The 21,386-nt window shown below is 41.3% G+C and overlaps 1 protein-coding gene across 4 annotated transcripts in view; it reads left to right on the top strand.

The window, feature by feature from the left end:
• Window positions 1-18,519, top strand: part of FAM114A1 (family with sequence similarity 114 member A1) — a 70,264-nt gene extending 51,745 nt beyond the window's left edge. For all 4 annotated transcript variants that reach the window (XM_072737879.1, XM_072737878.1, XM_025997670.2 and 1 more), the window contains exons 9-14: window positions 2,564-2,655; window positions 4,370-4,531; window positions 5,873-6,012; window positions 8,794-8,866; window positions 13,117-13,170; window positions 14,872-18,519. In XM_072737879.1, coding sequence (XP_072593980.1) covers window positions 2,564-2,655; window positions 4,370-4,531; window positions 5,873-6,012; window positions 8,794-8,866; window positions 13,117-13,170; window positions 14,872-14,973 — 623 coding nt within the window. In that variant the 3' untranslated portion in view covers window positions 14,974-18,519. The remainder of the gene's footprint in view (window positions 1-2,563; window positions 2,656-4,369; window positions 4,532-5,872; window positions 6,013-8,793; window positions 8,867-13,116; window positions 13,171-14,871) is intronic.
• Window positions 18,520-21,386: the final 2,867 nt, after the last annotated feature.

The following is a 21,386-nucleotide window of genomic DNA, read 5'->3' as shown; positions in this document are numbered from 1 at the left end:
AAGAGCTGTAGTAATAGGTATTCTTTATTGCAACTTTATTTATCATCTGTTCTTATCCACTTCCATTTTTTTCCTGTGACTTTTTTCCCTAAGATCTTTGCTAAAAGTTTGCTAAAAAGTTAAAACCTTTCTGTTTTATAGAATGTACATTTTAAAAATATTTATTTATTCATGAGAGACACACAGTGAGGCAGAGACATAGAGGGGGAAGCAGGCTCCCCGCGGGGAGCCCAATGCAAGATTCGATCCCAGGACCCCGGGATCACAGTCTGCACTGAAGGCAGACACTCAACCATTGAGCCACTCAGGTGCCCCCCAAATGTACATTCAAAAGCTGGAGGTATACAGAGTCCTGGCATCCTAATTTATTGGTGATGATTCCCCAATATTTTTAATCTCTCAGTGTTTATATCTTTGTAGCACATAACAATATAGTTAGATAAAACTAGTGTTGACAAAACACTTTCACATTTGTTGTATGATTTGATCCTTACAACAGTGCTACAGCTGCGATGGGTGGGTTTTATTAGCCTAAATTTACAGGAGGGTGTGGAAGCTGCGAAGACCCATGAGTAGCCCCTCCAGGCTACTGAGTCTCTGAATACAGGAGCTGGGGTTAAAACCCACACGTAAGCCAGGGCTCTTTCTGCCCTGCAGTGTTGCCTCATACAGAATGAGAAGGACCAAGCAGTTTGGGAATGAGACCTAGGCCATGCTGCCCAGATATGTCCCTGCCCCCTCTTACTTTGCCTGCTTAGAGAGGAAGAGACTAAGACCTCTGCCCAGCAGAGAGAGTGTCTCAGCTTTGAGTGCGTGTCTCTCTCTCTAGTCCTCCATCTCTACTTCTTTTACAAGTAGCTAATGCCTTCTCATTCTTGAAGACTAGGTTCAGGTATCACCGCCTCCAGGAAGCCTTCTTAACACCCCTCTGAGGACAAGATTCAGTACTGGAAAAGCCTCCTCAATCAGTGCACTTACCTCTTTGGATTATAATGACTTGCTAGTGTCCCCTTCATCCTGAACAAAGACAGCCATCTCTCTCCCTCCACCCCCAAGGCACACACCTCTCTGCCCCCCGCTGCCACCCTGAGCACACAGCCTCCTGGACTTTGCACTGGTGAAGCCTCTGGCTGGAAATCTCTTCCTGCACCCCATCCGGTGTTGCTCACCCCTCTCCTTCATCAGGTCATTAGTCAAATGGCACCTTGTCAGTTGCCCACTTGCTTTCCGATCCCCTGTCCCTGTTCCTCTTCCTTGGCTTATGCTTCTCCATAAAACATATCACCTGACATATATGTCTTACTTCTCTATTCTATTTATTAATCTGCCTCCCCCTCCGAGGATATATGGATTCAAGGTGATAATAAACGGATTAAGCCAAATGTTTTGAACAAAGACCTACAGGTTACCCTGGCTATCTTCACAGGCTGCTAATTAGACTTTTGTCTGTAAAACAGGAAAGAGCACATGCACACAAGTGTTAGATACAGTTTTTCTCACGTGGCTTAGCTTTCGCTGAAGCTACTGCCTTCACCCACTGATGTGAGCCAGAGTGTTTTGAGATCGTGTAATCAGGGCAGATTAATGATGCTTTTATTTCCCCCCAAACTGGTGGTTAACCCATTGTGGAAACAACTCTTTAGCACTTTGAAACTCTAAAAATGGCTTCAACCCATAGATATAAATGAGGAAAAGAAGTAAGATTGTAACTTAAAAATCCCTCTTTCTGGCCCACCAATGACATCAACTAATGTTTATTTGATGACATATTATGCATAACATGATATATGGGGTCTGTATGTTATTCTCTATAATTTGTCAACAATTTATTTAATAAATACTCATGTTAGTACCCACTATGTTCCAGGCACTGTGTTAGATGCTCTGGATTCAAGAATAAGCAGAAACAAATACCATGTCCATCCTTAGATAGCTCCCATTCTGGAGGGAAGGCTATTAAGAAATATCATAGGACCAACAGGTGTCCTCGGAAACCTTGTTTCTCCAGAGACACAGTGTAGTTACATCAGATAGTGTATGGCCCATGGAGACTGGTTCTGCTTGCCCAGCACTGGGGCTCTGTGGACATAAAAGGGTGCCCTGGGTATTATTAGGGTTGCAGTGCTCAGCATAGCAATCCTCCAGGGCGTAAATACAGTGTGGTCCAGGTCTTCTAGACCCGAGATACAGCATTCATTTGTTCATTCAGTCATTCCTTCAACAAATAGCTGCTGATCACCTGTAGCTGTAAATAAGACAGATAAGTCCCCTCCCCATCCTCATGCTGCCTTCAGGCCAGCCTGGGACACCCCAGCTAGAGCATCGAGCAACAGGGCTAGGGCAGCCCCTCACACTGCAGCAGCCGCCTGCTTGACTGTCACGCTTATAAGTGGGCAGCTCCTAAGCTGCCCTCTGCAGCCGGGGCGGGGATGGGGGTTAGGGGGCAGGCTGCTGCAGCCCCCACTTCTACTCTGACTGCAGGCCATCAGGTCAGGGTTGCTGCCACATTTTGAAGGATGAAAAATAAATCATGCTTCTTACTTCTGTCATTTTCTATTTCCAGCCTTAGAAGAAAAGGGAGAAGAATTTGCTAGCAGGCTCACAGAACTTCTCTTTGAATTACATGTTGCAGCCACACCTGACAAACTCAATAAGGTCAGCGCTGTCCAAGTCTGAGTTTTTATTTGTTGGTGTTCTTTTTAAAGGTATTGCTTATAAAATTCAAGTGATCCACCCAAAATGGAAAAACCCCAAACCCCGAATGGCACAGGAGGGGAGGAGAGTCTGAGGTCCGTAATTAAGATCCCAGGAGGCAACATAATGAGGTGTGACAGGAGAGAACGTGCAAGACTATGCCATGAACCAGGCATTTTAGTTGCAGCCCCCTCGTAATTACCCTGTGACCTTGGACAAGTCACTTCTCCTCGAAGTAGGACTGTATATCAGAGCAGTAGGTATCTTCAGCGCAGGGGAAGGAGGAGGGGTGCAGAATCACTGTAAGAACTTTTTCAGATTCCACCTCCACTCCCTGCCTGGGGTGCCATGTGAGAATTTGGCAGAGAGAAGCCCATCGGACAGGTCAGCCACACGCCCCGCCCCGTATCCCAGCCCTACCCCTACCCCAATGCTGGTGCCACGTGGTGCCCAAGCACCATCCAGCTGTCCGTCTGGCTGCTTCTAATTGTATGTTCTGCAAGTTAGTATAAGGTCTTGCGGTAGAGATTCTTAATGAGGACACTCATTATTAATTACTTAAAACTGTGTATTTTTCCCCCTATTCTCTCTCTCTCTTTTTTTTCCTCCTCCTCTTTAGCAAGCAGTAGGTGACGCAGGCCCTCACTTATCAAGGTGGGTGAGAAAAGGGCAGGATGAGGCAGTGAGGGGGAGACATGAGTAATTTCTTTATCTCAGATAGAGGTCACTGATTCTGACAGGTCAGTGACTTGAACACAGTGGGAAATTGCCTCATTCATCTCTGTGCAGCACCTGCCCCTGCTCCAGGGGAGACAGAGAGAGAGAGAGAGAGAGAGTGAGTGAGAGTGTGTGTGTGTGTGTGTGTGTGTGTGTGTGGTGCCTCCAACATCCCATGGGCCTGTTGACATAGGTGAGCTCTAAGATGAGAAGAAAGTCTAACATAAGCTCAGATACGACTTGCACTTAAGCAAACAGCTTTAAATTCCAAGGATCAAAGCTGGAGGAGTCTGCCCTTTGTAAATTCAGGGAATAACAGAGAGGCTGCTATGCCTGTTCAAGTTAGCCATAATTTTTTCGGCTACAGGTGTCTCCAACGGCACTTGTGTGAGATTAAACTAGTCACAGAGCACTCCAGGTCTTTCCAACAACCTCTCTCCTCCCCTGGCGTGACTGGGGAAGAGCAGAGCCATCCTTCATCTTCCCTGCTTGATACATTATTAGGTTCATGATACATTAAGGGCTTCATGAGACATATCAAATGAGGAAATTTGCTTTAGCAATGACCCTGGCTAAATCTCTAACCCATATATATAAAAAAGTACTGTTATTCTTTTATAGTTGGTCATGAAAAGTGAAAAATATACTATTGCTCTTTCAAGGTGACTGTCATTTTTATGCCTATCCATGTAGCATTTTACAGTGCTCCTTAAACAGGTCCTGCAAGGTTCTCTCCATACTTCCTTTCTGTTCTGTCCCCTTTCCTTACTTTAGAGTCACCAGAAGGCACCAACACGGTGTTTTTAAGGAGCCTAGGGAAATGCCCCATCGCTTTTTGAATGTACAGAGAACCACTGTGGAAGGTGTAGGGCAACTGGATTCTAGTCTGGGAATTGGAATTTCTTAGTCTCCAAATTTGCAAAACAAATGAATTGCTTTGGTTGGGGTTGCTTCACAGGCCATGAAGAAGGCTCATGACTGGGTGGAAGAAAATCAAGCTACAGTGTCAGTAGATATGATGGAAGAGTCGGAGGAGAACACTAAAGAGGAAGAAAAGGAAGAGAGACCAGAAAATCCCAAAGAAGATAAAAAAGAAGAAACGAAAACTAAGACAGTTGAGGTAAATTTATTGGAGATTAGCCACCTAAAGAGCACTAATATGTTTTTTAAAGATTTTATTTATTTATTCATGAGAGACAGAGAGGCAGAGACATAGGCAGAGGGAGAAGCAGGCTCCCTACGGGGAGCCCAACGTGGGTCTTGATCCCAGGACCCCAGGATCACGACCAGAGCCAAAGGTAGACGCTCAACCACTGAGCCACCAAGGTGCCCCTAAAGAGCGGTAATATTACTTTAGTTTTGTTAGCTGAATTTCAAGTGAGCAGAAACCATTTCATTTTCGTTTGTACCCTGTTTCAAACAGTATAGAAATACGAGGATTAACGTGATAAACACTAAAATTTCTCAGTGCCAAGACAATTCAGGACTTAGCATAGATATTGTAGTTTTTCTCCAGAGCTTCACGATGATAATTGGAAGGAAAAAAAAAGATCTTTAAGAACATAGTTGATTTATCATTAGGATAAAATTCCATCTGATATACAAATGTGTAACTATAAAATGTATTGATGCCCCATAAACTAATGAGGTAATTGAAGCTTTTTTCCAAAAAATTTCACGGCCATAGTTTTTAATCTGTAATTTAATAAATTTATGTGTGCATAATTTATAGCCTGCCTGTGTTCACAAATGAGTTTGCAATAACTTCATCTCTACATTGAATTTCCATTTTAGAGAAAGTAACTTTTTATTTTTTTTTCTTTAGATTTTATTTATGTATTTGTGAGAGAGAGTGAGTGGAGGGAGAGGAATAGAGAATCTGAAGGAGACCCTGCACTAAGCGTAGAGCCCGATGAGGGGTTCAATCCCACAACTGTGAGATCATGACCTGAGCCAAAACTAAGAGTCAGATGCTAAACCGACTGAGCCACCCGGTGCCCCACGAAAGTAACTTTTTAAATCCTGTCACTTTAAGGACAAATGGCCATTGAGGTTTATTTATTCGGTTGCCCTTCTGAGCACCTGCCTGTAGTGTGTGCAGAACTGCTCTGAGAAGTAGGGACACAGCTGTAAGGCTTGCATGTCACCTGGGACCTGGAAGCACTGGCATTTGATGGCAGCATTTTTACTTAGAAGAGTCTCAGATAATCTTTGGGTAAACTTTTCAGGACATTTTTTTCAAGAATTACATTTTTTTTTTGACATTATAGGGTTGTTGTTGTTGTTGTTAAGTAAACTCTATCCCCAATGTGGAACTTGAACTCACAACTCAGAGGTCAAGAGTCATATGCTCTACCGACTGAGCCAGCCAGGTGCCCTGTGTCACAGGTTTTTTTTTTTTTTCTTTTAAAAAAGCTTCCGCTCGGTGAATAATTGTCTTACTTGCATTTATCTATTTCAGGAAGTATATATGCTATCCATCGAAAGTCTGGCAGAAGTAACAGCACGCTGTATCGAGCAGCTTCATAAAGTAGCAGAATTAATTCTTCATGGACAAGAAGAGGAAAAACCAGCGCAGGACCAAGCAAGAGTGCTGATAAAGTAAATGTTACTTTTAATTCTTATTTTTCCAGTTTTATGTACACGAGCCATTCAAATGCACACACACACCAGTACACACATGCACCCACACACCCTGGGCTTCTAAAGATTTAAATTACGAGTTCTGGATTTGCGTAACGTTGTTCTGTGGTCATCTTAGGAAATAGAGTCTCTTAGGAGTCATAAGATTCTTAGCTGAATCATGTTAGCAAGAATAATAATAATTAACTAGGATTTATGAAGAGATTTAAGGGGATCCCTGGGTGGTGCAGTGGTTTGGTGCCTGCCTTTGGCCCAGGGCGCAGTCCTGGAGACCCAGGATCGAGTCCCACATAGGGCTCCTGGTGCATGGAGCCTGCTTCTCTCTGCCTCTCTCTCTCTCTCTCTCTCTCTCTCTCTCTGTGTGACTATCATAAATAAATAAAAATTTAAAAAAAAGAGATTTAAGGAAAGACACACTACATCATTCAAAGGTAAGTGTTTATTTTCATAGATCGAAGTCTTAGAAGCATAGACCTTTAAGGGAAATCGCATTTTTAACGTACTACAAGAATAGAGAAAGAACACCTGGATGCGACTTATACCGCTTTGCGTATTCTGAATTCTGGCAGTGATGGTTGTTGATGTAAGCCAGTTCCCTGTGGATTGCGTGTGTGTGCATATGTGCTGTCATATGTTATATTCTTCAACAAATAGTAGCCATTATCATTAGTTTATCTAGTGAAATAGTCATGTGTATTAGTGTAACCTTATATACATGAAAATAGTTGGTATGAAGCATATATTAAAATAGTTGGTATGGAGCTGAAAAACAAGCTGTTAACTTTACGCGCATGACTGTATGCCGTGGTATAGAAAATTAGCACAGATCCAAGTACCTTCTCGTTACTACACAGACACAGAAGTCAAAATAGAGCCTCCTAAAAATATATGAGTACAGGCACACACATCTCAATACACCCATTTGCTTTGCTAGCTAACTAGTCTTTGCTTATTACTGCATTTGGCCTTGTAGATTGGGGAGCAAATGTTTAGTCAAAGAACCTTCCAAAAAGTCAATGTTAGCATCTTTGTCCTACTGGTAGCACTTCTCCTCACTTGGAAGGATGTCTTACAAGTCTAGATTTCCCTATGTGAGGATATTTTTTTAAAGATTTTATGTATTCATGAGAGACACAGAGAGTGAAGCAGAGACACAGACAGATCTATGTGAGACTAGATCCCAGGACCCCAGGATCACGACCTGAGCCAAAGGCAGGTGCTCAATCGCTGAGCCATCCAGGCATCCCCCAAAATGAAAGGTATTATAAAAACCGTACAATCCTGCACTTAATGGACTTAGGAAGAATATGTACTTACTTCAGTGTATAAAAGGAAGAAGAAAAGGAAGGAAAAGTTTAAAGTATTGAGGAAAACATCTAAGTGCTCTTTTATGTATGTGGCACTTGTTTGTAAAGGGAGAATGTTGAGAAGTCTCTAAGCATGTATATAGCAGGACCTTACTCTTAGCACCTCTGATGTCCAGTCCAGATTGTCTCAACCTTACCAAGTTGCCACGAGCAAAAGGTAACAAGACCTCACATTTGTCTGTATAATAAGTGCCTTTCCACCCACCTGCCCAAGGACATAGACAAAAATGGCTCTGGGCTATCCCTGGACCTTACTCCTGACTCTTTCTACAGCTAAGTTTTAGGTGCATGATTGGATGGATGGATGGATGGAATGGTGGACAGATAGAACTCAATAAATCTAAGTACATAACTTAGAACCCCTATTTATCAAAAGAAAGCTTACTTCTACTGATTTTACTAGATCTTTTTCTTGATTAGGAGTTACTGTTTTCCTAGTAGCATTTTAACCACTATTCATAAAAGTCATATATACTAATTATAAAAGAAAACAGTACATTGTTACATTAACTGGGTTGTTTTTGGTTTTTGTCATCACCTGTGATGTCATAACAGACACTGCTTTGTTAAATATTTGTGCCGGTCTTGCATTCTTTTCTTGGGGTAAAGTCCTACAAGTCAAATGGCTAGAATAAACTTGAAGTTTTGATTTAAGTCTTCAAACAGATTTTGCAGGATCTTTATTATGAGGCATCTAATAAAAACATAATCAAGAAATCAAGAGACATCTGAGTTTGAATCCCAGCTCTGTCCCAGCATGTCCTAAGCAAGTTACTTAACCTTCTTAAGGTGCCTGGATGGTTCAGTCAGTAGAGATGTGGCTCTATCTCATGGTCATGAGTTCAAGCCCCATGTTGGGTGTGGGGCCTACTTAAAAAAAAAAAAAAGTTACATAACTTTCTTAAATGCCAGTTTTATCATCTATAAAATGGAGATATTAATGTAATCCATAAAGTCACTATGAGGATTATATATGATTGTGCATATAAGAGTACTTAACATAGTACCTCAGTGAATGCTCCTTATTATTTCAAAATGACCAAAAGCTAGAGAAAAGCTACTTGGCAAGAGGCTTATACCTCTAAATGTATGGAGCTCAAGGCTCAAATTTTCCTGCATACACTTTTGATTCTAAAAGGAAGTAGGGTGAATTAGGTGATTATTCGTTAATTATACATGCAGAGAAAACGAGGATTCAAATCAACTGTGATTGTGAATCTTGGAAGATTGTTGAGGAACACATTTCTACAGAGCATCCTAAAACTTGTGTGTGTTCTTTTAAATGGAATATGGTATCAATATCAGTAATTATCTTGATGGTTCAATTATTTGATCTGATGGAAAATTCCCAACCCCTTTTTATTCCTTTCAGATTAACTACTGCGATGTGTAAAGAAGTGGCCTCCTTATCAAAGAAGTTTATGAATTTTTTAACCACTGTTGGGGTAAGTTTATAATACTGATTCTTTTATGGGAGATGGGTCTGTGAGGAACTGTGAGGAGCAGGGCAGGATGCAGTGCCTTCTTTCATAGCTCCATAAACAGAAGCTGTGCCATGATGTCCACTAAAAGCAGGCCAGGAGCTTTGTGTCAGGATGGACTCCCGAGGGTTCTAGTTCTGACACTGCCATCTCTGACTTACAAGATATTAGGTGGGTTTTGGAACATTTCTGGGCCTCATTTTATTTGTTTAAAAAGAAGTCAAAGGATGCCTGGGTGGCTCAGCCAGTTAAGCGTCTGCCTTCAGGTCAGGTGGTGATCCCAGGGTCCTGGGATTGAGCCCTGCCTCTGGCTCCCTGCTCAGCAGAGGAATCTGCTTCTCCCTCTCCCCTCAGCCCTTTCCCCCTTTCCTCCCCCACAAAAATAAATAAATAAAATATTTTTTAAAATATTGAATAAGTGATTTTAAAAAGTCAAATAGAAGTTCCTTTTGTTACTTAATATCTGTGATACATAATTCAAGAATCCCTATTAAAATAATTTTGAATATTCACATTCACTGTTGCCCTCAGAGCCTGTCCTGTGGGCTCCCCGAGGTGAGAGGTTTCTTTCCTTGATTATTACACTTCAGCTTTAACGAAAAGAAAAAAATTTACCAATTAGCGTAAGCGGCTCTGTTCTCAAGGGAACAACTTTGAAAGGTTTCGCGTTGGTTTGGAGGTGTGACTTCTGATTATTATTTTCTTCAGAAACCAGTCACAGTTTCTTCAGAAAGTCCCCTTTAGTGGGATTGGGAAGACAAGTGGAAAATATTCCTTTTTAACCTTTCTACTTTTTCTTTTAAGGCCCTCAATGCAAGGGCAGGTAAAGATGATCCTTGCCATGAGGAACAGCAGGTTTTATTTCCTGTTTGAGTTCTGGCCTTTGGGGGTTGCGAATGTTTTAGTTTGCTGGGGCTGCCATGACAGGTCTCATGAACTGGCAGCAGAAACAGAAACTTCTAGAGGCTGGAAGTCTGAAGTCAGGGCGTGGGCAGGCCAACACTCTCTCAAGGAGCCTCTAGAGGAGGATCATTTTCGCCTCTTCTGGCCGCTGGAGCTCCAGGCATTCTTTGGCTTGTGGCAGCCTAACTGTAATCTCTTTATCTGTCTTCACATCATCCTCCCTCTAGGCCTGTGTGTGTCCATATTTCTCTTCTGAGGACACCATTTGTATTGGATTCAGGTCTGACCAGTGTGACCTCATCTTATAATCACATGTGCAATGACTAACCCTATCTCCAAGTAAGGTCACATTCTGGTGTCATGGAGGTGAGAACTGCAGTGTATCTCTCTGGGATGACACCATTCAGCCCATAATCTGGAGAAATCTATGTAATCTATGCAGAAAAGGGACTTTACTAAAGGCAGTGGAGGAATGGGAGAAGCTGTGGGACCCAGCACCAGAATACATATACCCTCTCTCGCCAAAGTGTTACCGTTAATGTGACTCAGTTGTAGCAGTTCCCGGACCCCATGTCTTTCCATTCGGATTCTGGGTTCCTGGGTGAGAAGGTTGAAAGGCTCATCAGTGTGGGTCACCTGTAGTGACTTGGGGACAGCATCATATCATGCAGACCTACCTGGCTGTGGGGCTGCACTTCCTCAGCCCCACTCATTAAGGGCAGTTCTCAAAAGAAGTGGAAATGATTGCAGACCTGCCTGTCAGCAGATAAGCAACTCAATTAATTAGGGATGAACTACATACCACTTATTCATTCTGTTGTCAAGGAATCTAGTTTGCTTCTCCTATTTTGTAAAGCATGAGTTTTCATACTTGTATAATTTGGGGGCTTCAGCAATAAGAGCTTCATTGTACGTAGGCAGAGTGAAGGGGGAGATAGAAGTTCATTGATATGATAGGCTTGATAAAATACATTTATGTGCTCAGTGTTGTCTGGGTAACCCACCCCTGTGGACTTTGGTGTAACTGCCAGGTTTACAGAGAGGTGTGAGGTTTTCATCAAGATGAGACAGCCTCAGCCACCCAGCTGCCCAAGGCTCTCTGGACCCTCTTCTCATCCTTTCCCCTGTTCACTAGGTGGGAAACTGAGACCTAGAGGGGCGACTGACTCCCCCCGGCCTCTCAATTGACCTCTCACCTCCCAGGCAGCTGCCCAGCAGACAGATGGCCAACTTTTTGTTTCTCTATGGCTATCTAGTGATGAGGATGTATGTGTGTGTGTCATATGTTATATATGATTCATGTTGAACATTCATTTATTTATGTTCATGGGTAATATTCACAGTATTGCTTCCCATTTCTTTTGACATATTGTCTTCTGGCGCAGTGCTTCTCAAACCTCAATGTGAAGGCACATCTCCTGGAGACCTTGTTAAAGGCAGGTTCTGAGTCTGTAGGCTGGGGATGAGGACTGAGATTCTGTATATCTAATAAGCTCCCAGATGAGAACAATGTTCTTGATCCACGGTGTACATTCTGAGTAGCAAGGTTCTAGCAATTGGGTGTACACTTGGACTTACACTTGCATACACACATATATATTGTATTGTGTGCAAATGTTTGTGTACACAAAATCCAAAAGACAACAAGTTACCACGTTGAAGAAAGAAAGAGCTAAAGCTGAACAGAGTTTACTGAAATGCCGTCCCATCACAACAATACCCCTGATCCTGTGCTAGGATGAATCATTTATGTTGAGTTGCTGTTCTCTAAAACAGCCATTATTCATAACTTGAAGTTAATGAGTGCATATTACTCTCCAGACTCCATTTAAATTGCTTGCACATCTCATTGATTCTGAAAACCAATGTCATTTTATTGCCCTCATATTGATTATATTTTAGAGGTTTTTTGATAATCAAATAAACGTGAAAGCAAATACCATAATGGATTTTCTGGTTAGTTACTAAAATGACTGGGTTTTTAAAGCGTTTTTCCCCAAGACTCCATTATGGTTTCCCTCATAAGACATTACTCTGCCCTCAGTAGAGTGGTGTCATTGAAAGTGTGCTGCTCTGGAAAGATGTATTTCATCTGTATACTTGTGTTTACCATAAAGTCTTCTGGGTACAGTAAAGAAAGCCAGCCCATTAAACTTGCCCTCTCTCTTTCCAGTCCCTTTAATTATTTATTGTCTAAGAGTAAAGTGAACACTTGGAGAAGAGTGTTGATTGATAGACTAGTAGTGGAAATAATAATAATGATACTAACACTAGCTCTCACTTTTTGAAGACCTACTTAATATCAGGCTCTGTATTTCTGTGCTTTACATATATTCATGTGTTACAAACTGGAATTTGCAGATCTGACTATAAATTATATTTAAGAATGTGTTGATTTGGGGACACCTGGTTGATTCATTTGGTTAGGCATAGACACTTGATTTTGGCTCAGGTCATGATCTCAGGGTCCTGGGATTAAGCCCTACACTGGCTCTGCACTCAACAGGGAGTCAGTTTGAGGATTTTCTTTCTCCCACTCCCTCTGCCCCTCCCTACCCCTGGCATGCAAAAGAAAGCACATGCTTCTTTCCCTCTGTCTCTAAAATAAATAATTAAATCTTTAAAAAAGAATTTAAAAAGGTCTTTAAAAAAAAGACTGTGTTATTTCTGCTGCTAATCTGGAAGACATGCCCTATAACCAAGTACCTATATTTGCATTTAAAACAAGAAAGAAAATAAGGGGGCTGGGTCTAACTAGGGTGGGCAAGTAAGGGACTTAACTCACCCACAAAATTTAAGAGTTTACCCTGCCCCCAGGCTCCCCAAAAAGACAAAGAAACATCAGTCATCTAGATAGATGTTTTAATGTAAAAATTTTAAAAATGAAAATGAATGCAAAAAGATCATGATGAACAAAACATCAACATTTCAAGTAGAGACACGACTCAATCCTGTACTTGTACAACTCAGCCTCACACTCCCCCGCCCCCATAATCCCAGACGTGCTACAAGCTGTCAATAGTTAAAAACGTCTGTGTTTAAATGTCTAGCTGTGTGACCTTAAACAAGTTACTCCACCTTCCTGATTCCTAGTTTCTCATCTTTAAATTAAGGTTATCATGGTACCTACCTACCAGGATTGCTGTCAAAATTAAATAAGACTATATAGAAGAAGCACCAAATGTGAAACCTGGTCTATAATAAGCACTCCACTTCTCTCCTTCCTCTTTCAAAGCCAGCATGACATTTTATGTGACAAGCCTTATAGTATGAGCACCTAATCAGTCAATCTCATCCTTTTGATTCCACAGAGCAACAAGAAGGCTGAGGTCCTTAACCCCATGATCAACAGTGTATTGTTAGAGGTAAGTAGCCCCCAAGGGAGAAAGTGCTTCTGAATCAAAGCAAATGTTAGAGCTACTTTTTTTTTCCCCAGGCAGCAAGTGTTGTTGCAGTTCTAAATCTTACCATCAACAGTGTTTTTTGAGTACAGTTGTATAGCCCAACCAGCTGTAAACCCTTGCATGAAGCAACAATACCTAATTTTCAAGAATCCCTGATTATAAAGAGAAATGCTAAGCTTGCACGTTATTTCTGTTGCTGTTTCCTCCGGCAGAAGCACATTTCTGCTGCCAAGTTTGACACCAGATTTAACACTGTGATTATTGGCTGCAATGAGGGATTCTTGCTCCGTGGTGATTTTTGTAAAAATGGGCGCTTCTCTCCATTCCCGATAACCTTTGGTTCTGCTGGGTCTAAGTTTAGGACTAGCAATGGTGACAAGTTGACTGTTTAGCCTCGGCCAGGTCAGTGACCAGAGGCTCTGTCCTCAGAGACCACTTACTCTCTGGCCTGCTGGCTCACCAGGACTCTGTAACACTGCTTGAAGCCTCCCCACTACCGCTGTGATTTTGCCAGAAGCAGGGCCATAAGAGAGAAGAAAATAGGCCTGAGAGGCTTCATTCTTGCTGTGTTCTATCTGTGGCCGGTGGAGGAAAACTTTCCATGGGGGGCCTAACTATAAGGAACTGGCACATCTGTAGCCCCGGGGCATGCAGCTGAAGCCACAGGTTAAGTTTTGAACATGGGCAACACATCCACTGTAGTTTTTTGCTGTCTAAAGTAGCTGCTGAGTGCAGGGTTTGGAAATTACCAAATTCATGTCAGGGAAGGAGATAGATATATATATGTTTGTGGGAAATTTGCCTTGCTGTTACGGAAAACTATGAAGGTATGAAAGTAACACAGTGTTGGCATCAAGGGTTACTGTTTAGGACACAGCCACACGGTGGGATGAAGTCACCTGGAAGGGGTGAGGAGCAGTAGGGGCAAGGTCTGGAGGCCACAGCTACAAAGAAAGCCAGGCAGTCAGGACAGAACAGGGAATAAGAAAATGTCTCCTTGGCCACCCAGGAGGCATCAGCAGATTAATTTACTATGTCAGTCATGAAGAATATGAGGTCAAATGTTTATTCATTTCCCCGGGGGGGGTGTTCTTATGATTTAGTGACCTGAACATCAAATGGCCTCTCTGCCCACTGTTCTCTCTGCCCGAGAACACAAATGGCAACGTCAAATATCCAAACCAAGTAGAGGGTAGCAACACATGTGCACAGGAGGATGACAGCACTTAAGGATTTGCCATGGATAACTGCACAATGAATATCTCCAGTTACCTTTATGTGGCGCATTCTTGTTTACTCATCTCTAGGCTGGGACACACTGGAGCTGCCTTGCATGTTATTTCAGGACAGTGGGTTTGGTCTGGGAGAAGGATGGGGAAGACCAGACCTATTGGGTCATGAACATACACCTATCAATGTGGCCCCTGTGTCTATGGGAAGGACTTGCCTCGTGTTGAGTGCATTCTTCCCCTCGTTAATATAGATAATTAAGAGCTAAGTGCAGTCAGTCCATCCAAAGGAGCGGGTTTACATTTGGTTTAAGCACCAGCATTAAGGGCGAGATGTTGTAAAGTTTGAAGAGAGAGGCCGTTATCAAATTGGAAGAATTGTCAAGACTGACCTGTGAAACAACCCTTCAACCACCTTTCTCCCTCTCCCCAGGGCTGCAACAGCACCACGTACATACAGGACGCCTTCCAGCTGCTGCTGCCTGTCCTGCAGGTGTCACACATCCAGACCAGTTGTTCAGAAGCACAGCCGTAACCTGGCCTAGACTCCGTCTAGTTAAAAAAGCAGGCAGGTCACAGTGCTTTGATACATACCATTTCAGGGGATGTTTTTGACACCTCTGGCCCCACACGCCCCATTGAGGACTCTACAAGCAATTTTTGCACGGACAGTATGAAGAATGCAATAGAGGGAATACCATTTCTCTTAATGTATATGGCGGTTTTCACAAATAATTGTGTTTTCTTTATATTAATTTAAATGTACATGGCTTTATCTTGATAATTTCCTTTGATTTGAAGTTCGGTCGCCAGTATTCATTTCCATTTTCCTGGTCAAGCATGCTGTTTTGAAATTCGTGAGCAGATCTTAGACTTTTTTTTAAAATCCTTTAAATTCCCGCCTCTCAATTTCCCATTCTGATAGTATTATTTTAAATCAATTCTTATACTGAACTTAGTTTTGTCACATAAATATCATAGGCAAAGATAACACTACTTATAGATATTACCTATTATGGTAAAAGAGAAACGTATCTCTTTATAGTAACTCATTCTGAAAACAAGCTTTCTTTGAGCTCCTACTGTGTGCTCATAATAGAGGAACATGATCTCAACCCAGTAGAGACAAACACTGTAAGTATCTCTACACCGAACCTGGGGCTCAGACTTACAACTCTGAGGTCAAGAGTTGCATGCTCTACAGACTGAGCCAGCCAGGCAACTCTAGATAGATGCTCTAAAAGAGGGTTTATAATAATTCTTAAAATGCTTAAAAATACTAATGAATTTTCTAAACCTTAAAAAAATTTGAAGAACAAAGTAAACTAGTGGGTTTTTTTTTAATGTTCTTTCAGCGTATTATTGAATTTTTCCACATTGCCTTGACTTTTTGATCCCAAACTTTAGATTTGGGATGAAAATATATATGAAAAAAGGGGTACTAAAGAGTATTCCATTTAAACTTGACTTTTTATGAGCATAAGTGCATGATAGCATAATTACAAAGCTTGGAAATATCCAAATAGAAAATTAAAGGGATTTCAACACAGGAGACCCTTAGACTGCATTTTTTAAATCTGAGGCAAGATATTCTATAAATACACAGATCACACTCACCAATGGTAAATACCATCATTGTTTCTAAAGGGCAGAAAATACCAATGTATGGACTGACTGACTGGTGTATTGATCCATGAAAGGCTGCCCAGAAGACCCTGCAGCCAGGAGAGGCATTGACTGTCAGTGGCCACTTCTCCTGAGCTCCTAAGTTCATTGCCGTGGGGGTTCATATACTCCTCCTATTTCAGAGCCCCATCAGCAACCCTACAGGAATCAATCATCACAAGATGTTTTGCTCCATGGCTCTCTCCAAGGCAGATGAAGCTTGTACTCTTATAAGGGTAAAAATCCTTCATTCACATTTGCTTTAATTCTCCTGATGGAGTGGACAGCCTTTTTCCCATATAGGCAAGGTGGGACTATTTTAATATTATCCTGTGTCTTATTAGCATTTTATTTGTCTGCATTTGTTTGTGTATCTCCTGAACCAGCCAAATAGAAAACATAAAAACAATTATTTACAATTTGGAAAAGAATTCTCTGAGGAATCAATTAAAGATTCTTTCTTTCCCCCTCTTGCTTCCTGATTGCCTGAAATGTTTCTGATAATAAGTCGAGAGAACAATTAACTAATGAAAATGTTGATTTTACCTCTTTGTAAATTTTGGACGTTACGTGTATAGAGCAGACGAAAGAGCTTAGATTTACAGTTTCTTCACATGAGATTTTTTAGCATCAGACGAATTTATAGATGTTAACTGGAAATGTAATAGGACCAAGTAGTTTCAAAGGAGCTAGGATCCCAGAAATAGACTTTAAGCCCAACTGCACCCATTTAGTTTATAGCAACATTTTTAATCACAAAATGAAACAGGAATCTGCAGAATAAAAGAGATAATTATCCTTTAAAAACATAGTTGACATTATTTACATTGCACTTACATATCTTTCAATGATAGAATATCAAAGGTTGCCAGGTAGAAACATAGGCTGAGAGCTGATTCCTGGGGCCTTGCTCAATGGTCTGTGAATTACATTATTTAAGAGAGAATAATCACTTAAAATATATCCATCCTCCAGGATTGCTCTCTTTCAAGAATGCTGTTTCTCATCATCACTTTTAAATAATTGCTTCTTTGCTTTGCTTTAAAACCTAGCAAAGTGCGGGATCCAGGTCTGGGCAAACGTCAATCAGTTTCTGAATGAATGATTTAGCAGGCTTACTTGGGATGTTTTGTATCCCTTCAATAATCCTTTACATAAATTGGGTTCATTTCACTCTATGCAATTACCCTGAACAAGTGTACCAGCTTTTTTTCTTACATCAAGTGCAAAATAAGTTCTAGTCTAAATAATGAATGTAGTCCTATGCCTGTGCCTTATTAAATATAAAAACATCAAAAGCATATTTCCAAATCAAAGCAAAATGCATCCAAGAAAAATTGCTTTGGGGTATTGATACATGCAGCTCTAAAGGGTAAAATTGAGTCCCAAATCTTAAAGCAGAGGCCTAGGCTTAAATATTCTATCCCACCGAGAACAGAATTCCATCTTCTCTCTGGGTCTCACACTGGGCTGCACATCATGCTCATGATTAAATGAATAGTGGGATGAGCTGAGATGGTGGCAGGAGTGGGGGTGGGGGTGCAGGATGCAGGAGCCTCAGCAACACCAGCTAAGGAGCCATGGACCTCGGCAGCAGGGATCCAAGGGGCTGGAGAAGCACTGGCCTCAGGTGGGCTAAAGGAAAGTGCTAAATATAGGGTGGAAGTCTGAACACAGAAATGAGAGCATTTCCTGTGCTTTGTAGAAATCAGCTGACCCAGGAGCTCACCTGTCTGGAAAGTCACCTTCTGCGTAGACTGGCCATGCTGCACTTAAATCAGAAATGAAAGCAGGCAGATTTCAATCAAAGCCATCCCAGAGGTCTAGGAATAATGGCTTAGAGAAGTAATTTAGCAAAAAAGTAAAATAAACAGATTTCTCTCCTTAAAAAATATACATATATATAGAGAAAGATGATAGATAGACAGACAGATGATAAAGTATATGCTGAACAGATGGTGAGGATCATAATACATGTTTTCAATCCATGTTTCATTTTATAAGAGCAGTTATTCTTCTTCATCAAGCTAATTTTTGTAATGTAAAAATTGCCCTTTGATCTTCCTCTGAAGCATGTCCCACATTCTGAAAACTCAGATCCAGGCTTCAACTTGGTTTCTTAAATTATTGTGTTTGTTAAGACACATCAGAAGAGATCATACCGAAAATCCGTTTTAGAGCTGCAGCTTTTCCTTGTTTTTACAGTTGATTAGAATTCAAAAAGCTAGAGGAGTGGGTTCAGACCAGCCACCCTTCTTTCACATTAAAGAAGAAAAAATCATGTGGCTCACCATGTGTTTTATTTTTCTAGATCTCTTATGACTTATTCGGGTTGGTTCTCATTTTCTGTATGTTCACCCATAATAGATGCTCTGCTGCAATATCCACTATTAAACAAATGTGAGGAAAGATGTCATTCTGTTGTTTTGTTTTGTTTTGCTTAGATCTGAAGGTAACCTGAGTTATCCTGCCCTTTGAGCATCTTACCATTAGCGATGATTAAGCTATTACAACCCAATGGTAAGAAATGTATTGGTGGTGGTCCTGATATTTCTGGCATCTGGGTTCATTCATCATCGACTGGGCATAGAAGATGATTACAGTTAGAATTTTGTGTTGGGATTGAAGCCACATTTACCTTTGTGTGGATCAGAGAATGTTTTTCTCTGCATGAGCTGTCAACCAGAAAGCAATGGGATTATGTCTGCCTGTGGTCACTGCTGACTCACTTGACAGGCCTGTCTCTCCTATTGGTCTCAGGGGACTTCTATACTTCAAAAGAATAATATGTACATTTTTATATGCCTTTCCTGACTACAGAATTTAGGGTGCTTCAGAGATGATCTATCTCCCTGCCCTGGGTTTCACCACTGGGCTTCTAGAGCTGTCATTTGGAGCAAAAAGCCCACGTTGAAGCCAAGGCCAGATGGATGGAACCTTGGCAAAAAGCAAAGCTAAGCCTCTGCCTTTGAGTCTCTGCCATCTTTATCCTTTTTCTCTCTCAGGATTTTTTTCCTTTTTTTTGACAGTAAGTGCCTCCTTCCCGGGATCAGCTTGTACAGTCCTGCTTCTGTGTTCCGCATCACTCCTTCCCCTTTCTTTAAGATTATATAACCCTTTCCCTGTTGATCTCATCATAAAATAATCCATCCAAAAGATTTCAATAATAATAATAATTAATATGTGTTTACTATGTGCCAGACACCGGGCTGAGTGTTTTATGAGCATTGTCCCATCTCATCTCCGTAATTACCCTATTGGATAATTATTATTATAATCTCCATTGCCCAAATGAGAACACCGAGACCCAGAGAAATTATATAATTCATCCAACATTACACAACTAGTAAAACAGAGCCAGGATTCAAACCCAGGACAGTTTGACCGGACAAGCTAGCATTTTAACGTACTATACACAGCCTCCAAACAAAAAGAAACGTAATGCTATTTTTAGAGACATCTGAACCTTATATGTTTAGCTCTCTTTTACACCGTGAGGTGGATTTGTAGCTGAAAGACTCTGTTGTCAGCTTTGGTTGTTTCCATGCAACTGAGAACAAACTGGGGACTAAAGAGACACAAAATGAAGCCATGCAAGGTCACCCCTGGATTATTCTCACCCCAGGCTGGCCACAACACTGCTTCACAGACATTTATGTCAAGCAGCTTCCTGGCCATCAACACAGCATCCTGTCTCACGGGTGCCTTTGAAATGCCTAAAATGGCTTCATTTCCTTCTCCTCACCAACCCCCTTCCCAGGTGCCAGGGAAACCCATTTGTAAATCACCACCTTCCTGAAAATCCTTAACCCTCTCCTGCCTGCCTGGAGCACCAGGATGTCTTCATGTTGTCTTGAAGATTATCGGTTTATCTAGGCAGCCGTTTAGCTGGATCTTCAGTACCAGGTGCTGTGAGATCCTCATAAACGGTTTAAAGATGTGCTACATCATACCTTCTTGTCTTGGCCTTGGTGCTGTTCCCTAGGAAGCCCAAGAAATGATGATGGTGGTGGTAGTGGTGGTGGTGGCGGTGGCGACATTCTTAGTTATTGAGTACTTACTATGTTCCAGACACTTTATCTCCAGGATCTCATTTAATCCCCAATGTCAATTTTATGAGATAGCTTTTATTATACCCATTTTACAGGTGAAAAATGAAGCTCAGATTGAATAATCTCTATGTTTATCCAACTAATAATTGGAAGAGCTAGGATTTATGTCCAGGCAGTATATAAAATAATAGAGCCCACCGACAAGCAAAGACCTGGTCCTGAAAAGGACATTTTCATTTGGGTTGAGTCCTCCTCCAGCTAATATCTGGGTTCTCCTCTTCCTATCCTGTGGCTTCAGGCAGAGAGAAATTGTTCCACAAATCTCCTTGCCAGAAGTCTAACCACATTTTTCCTGCCGACACCTCCAATCCCAAGAGAAGGTGGGCAACCTATACATCCCATTCTCCCTCATGTTATAAACCTCACATTGGATGATCCATTTCTCACTGAAAACACTGATTGCCTTTTTTGACACCTCTGCAGGAAAACTCTAGTCTGCTATCTTTGCAAACAAAAAAAATCCCATGGCTAGGAAATGTGATAAAGGACAAGAAACCAAATGATGAACTGCAGGGCTGAAAGACTTTGGCCATTTCTGTCAGAAAGAATGATTTAGTCCTAGAGGGCACCTCTGTCACTGGTGTGTGGGATAGTTTTGTTCCTGACAGACTCACAGCTCCCTCCCTCACTTCTCCTGGGTCTTTATTCAAAAGCCACCTTGTCAGTGAGGTCTCTCCAGGTCAAATTGCAACCTTCCCAATATTTCATATTCCCTTTCCTGGCTTTGTCTTTTTCTCCTTCAGATGTATCACTAGCTAACATCCTTTGTATCTTACTTGTCTATTATCTGCCTCTTGCACTAGGATATAAATTCCATAAGACAGAGATTTTTTTTTTGTCTGTTACCATATTCTCTGTACCCAAAGCTGGTGCTTCACACATAGTGGGTGCTCAGTAATTATTTGAACAAATCCATCAAAGTCTTAAATGTACAATCTGTGAATACTGAATGAGAGGTTGGAAACAGCCATATTATAGGGCAATTAATGAGAAAATGGTTGAATTAGATTATGAAATGTTAACTATAGAAGTAGTTGTGTCTGTTTTAATGGTATTTGATGTCATGGGACAAATGGATATGATTTGGAGGCTTAGAAATATATAAACATTTTTCCATTAAAGTGAATGGAGTTTGCATTTTTAACTTAGGAGAATTCACTCCCTGAGAGAT

This window comes from Vulpes vulpes, chromosome 14, assembly GCF_048418805.1.
Source record: "Vulpes vulpes isolate BD-2025 chromosome 14, VulVul3, whole genome shotgun sequence".
Lineage (NCBI taxonomy): Eukaryota > Metazoa > Chordata > Mammalia > Carnivora > Canidae > Vulpes > Vulpes vulpes.
Note: the sequence above shows the minus strand (reverse complement) of the source record. Positions and strands in the feature narration are given on the sequence as shown.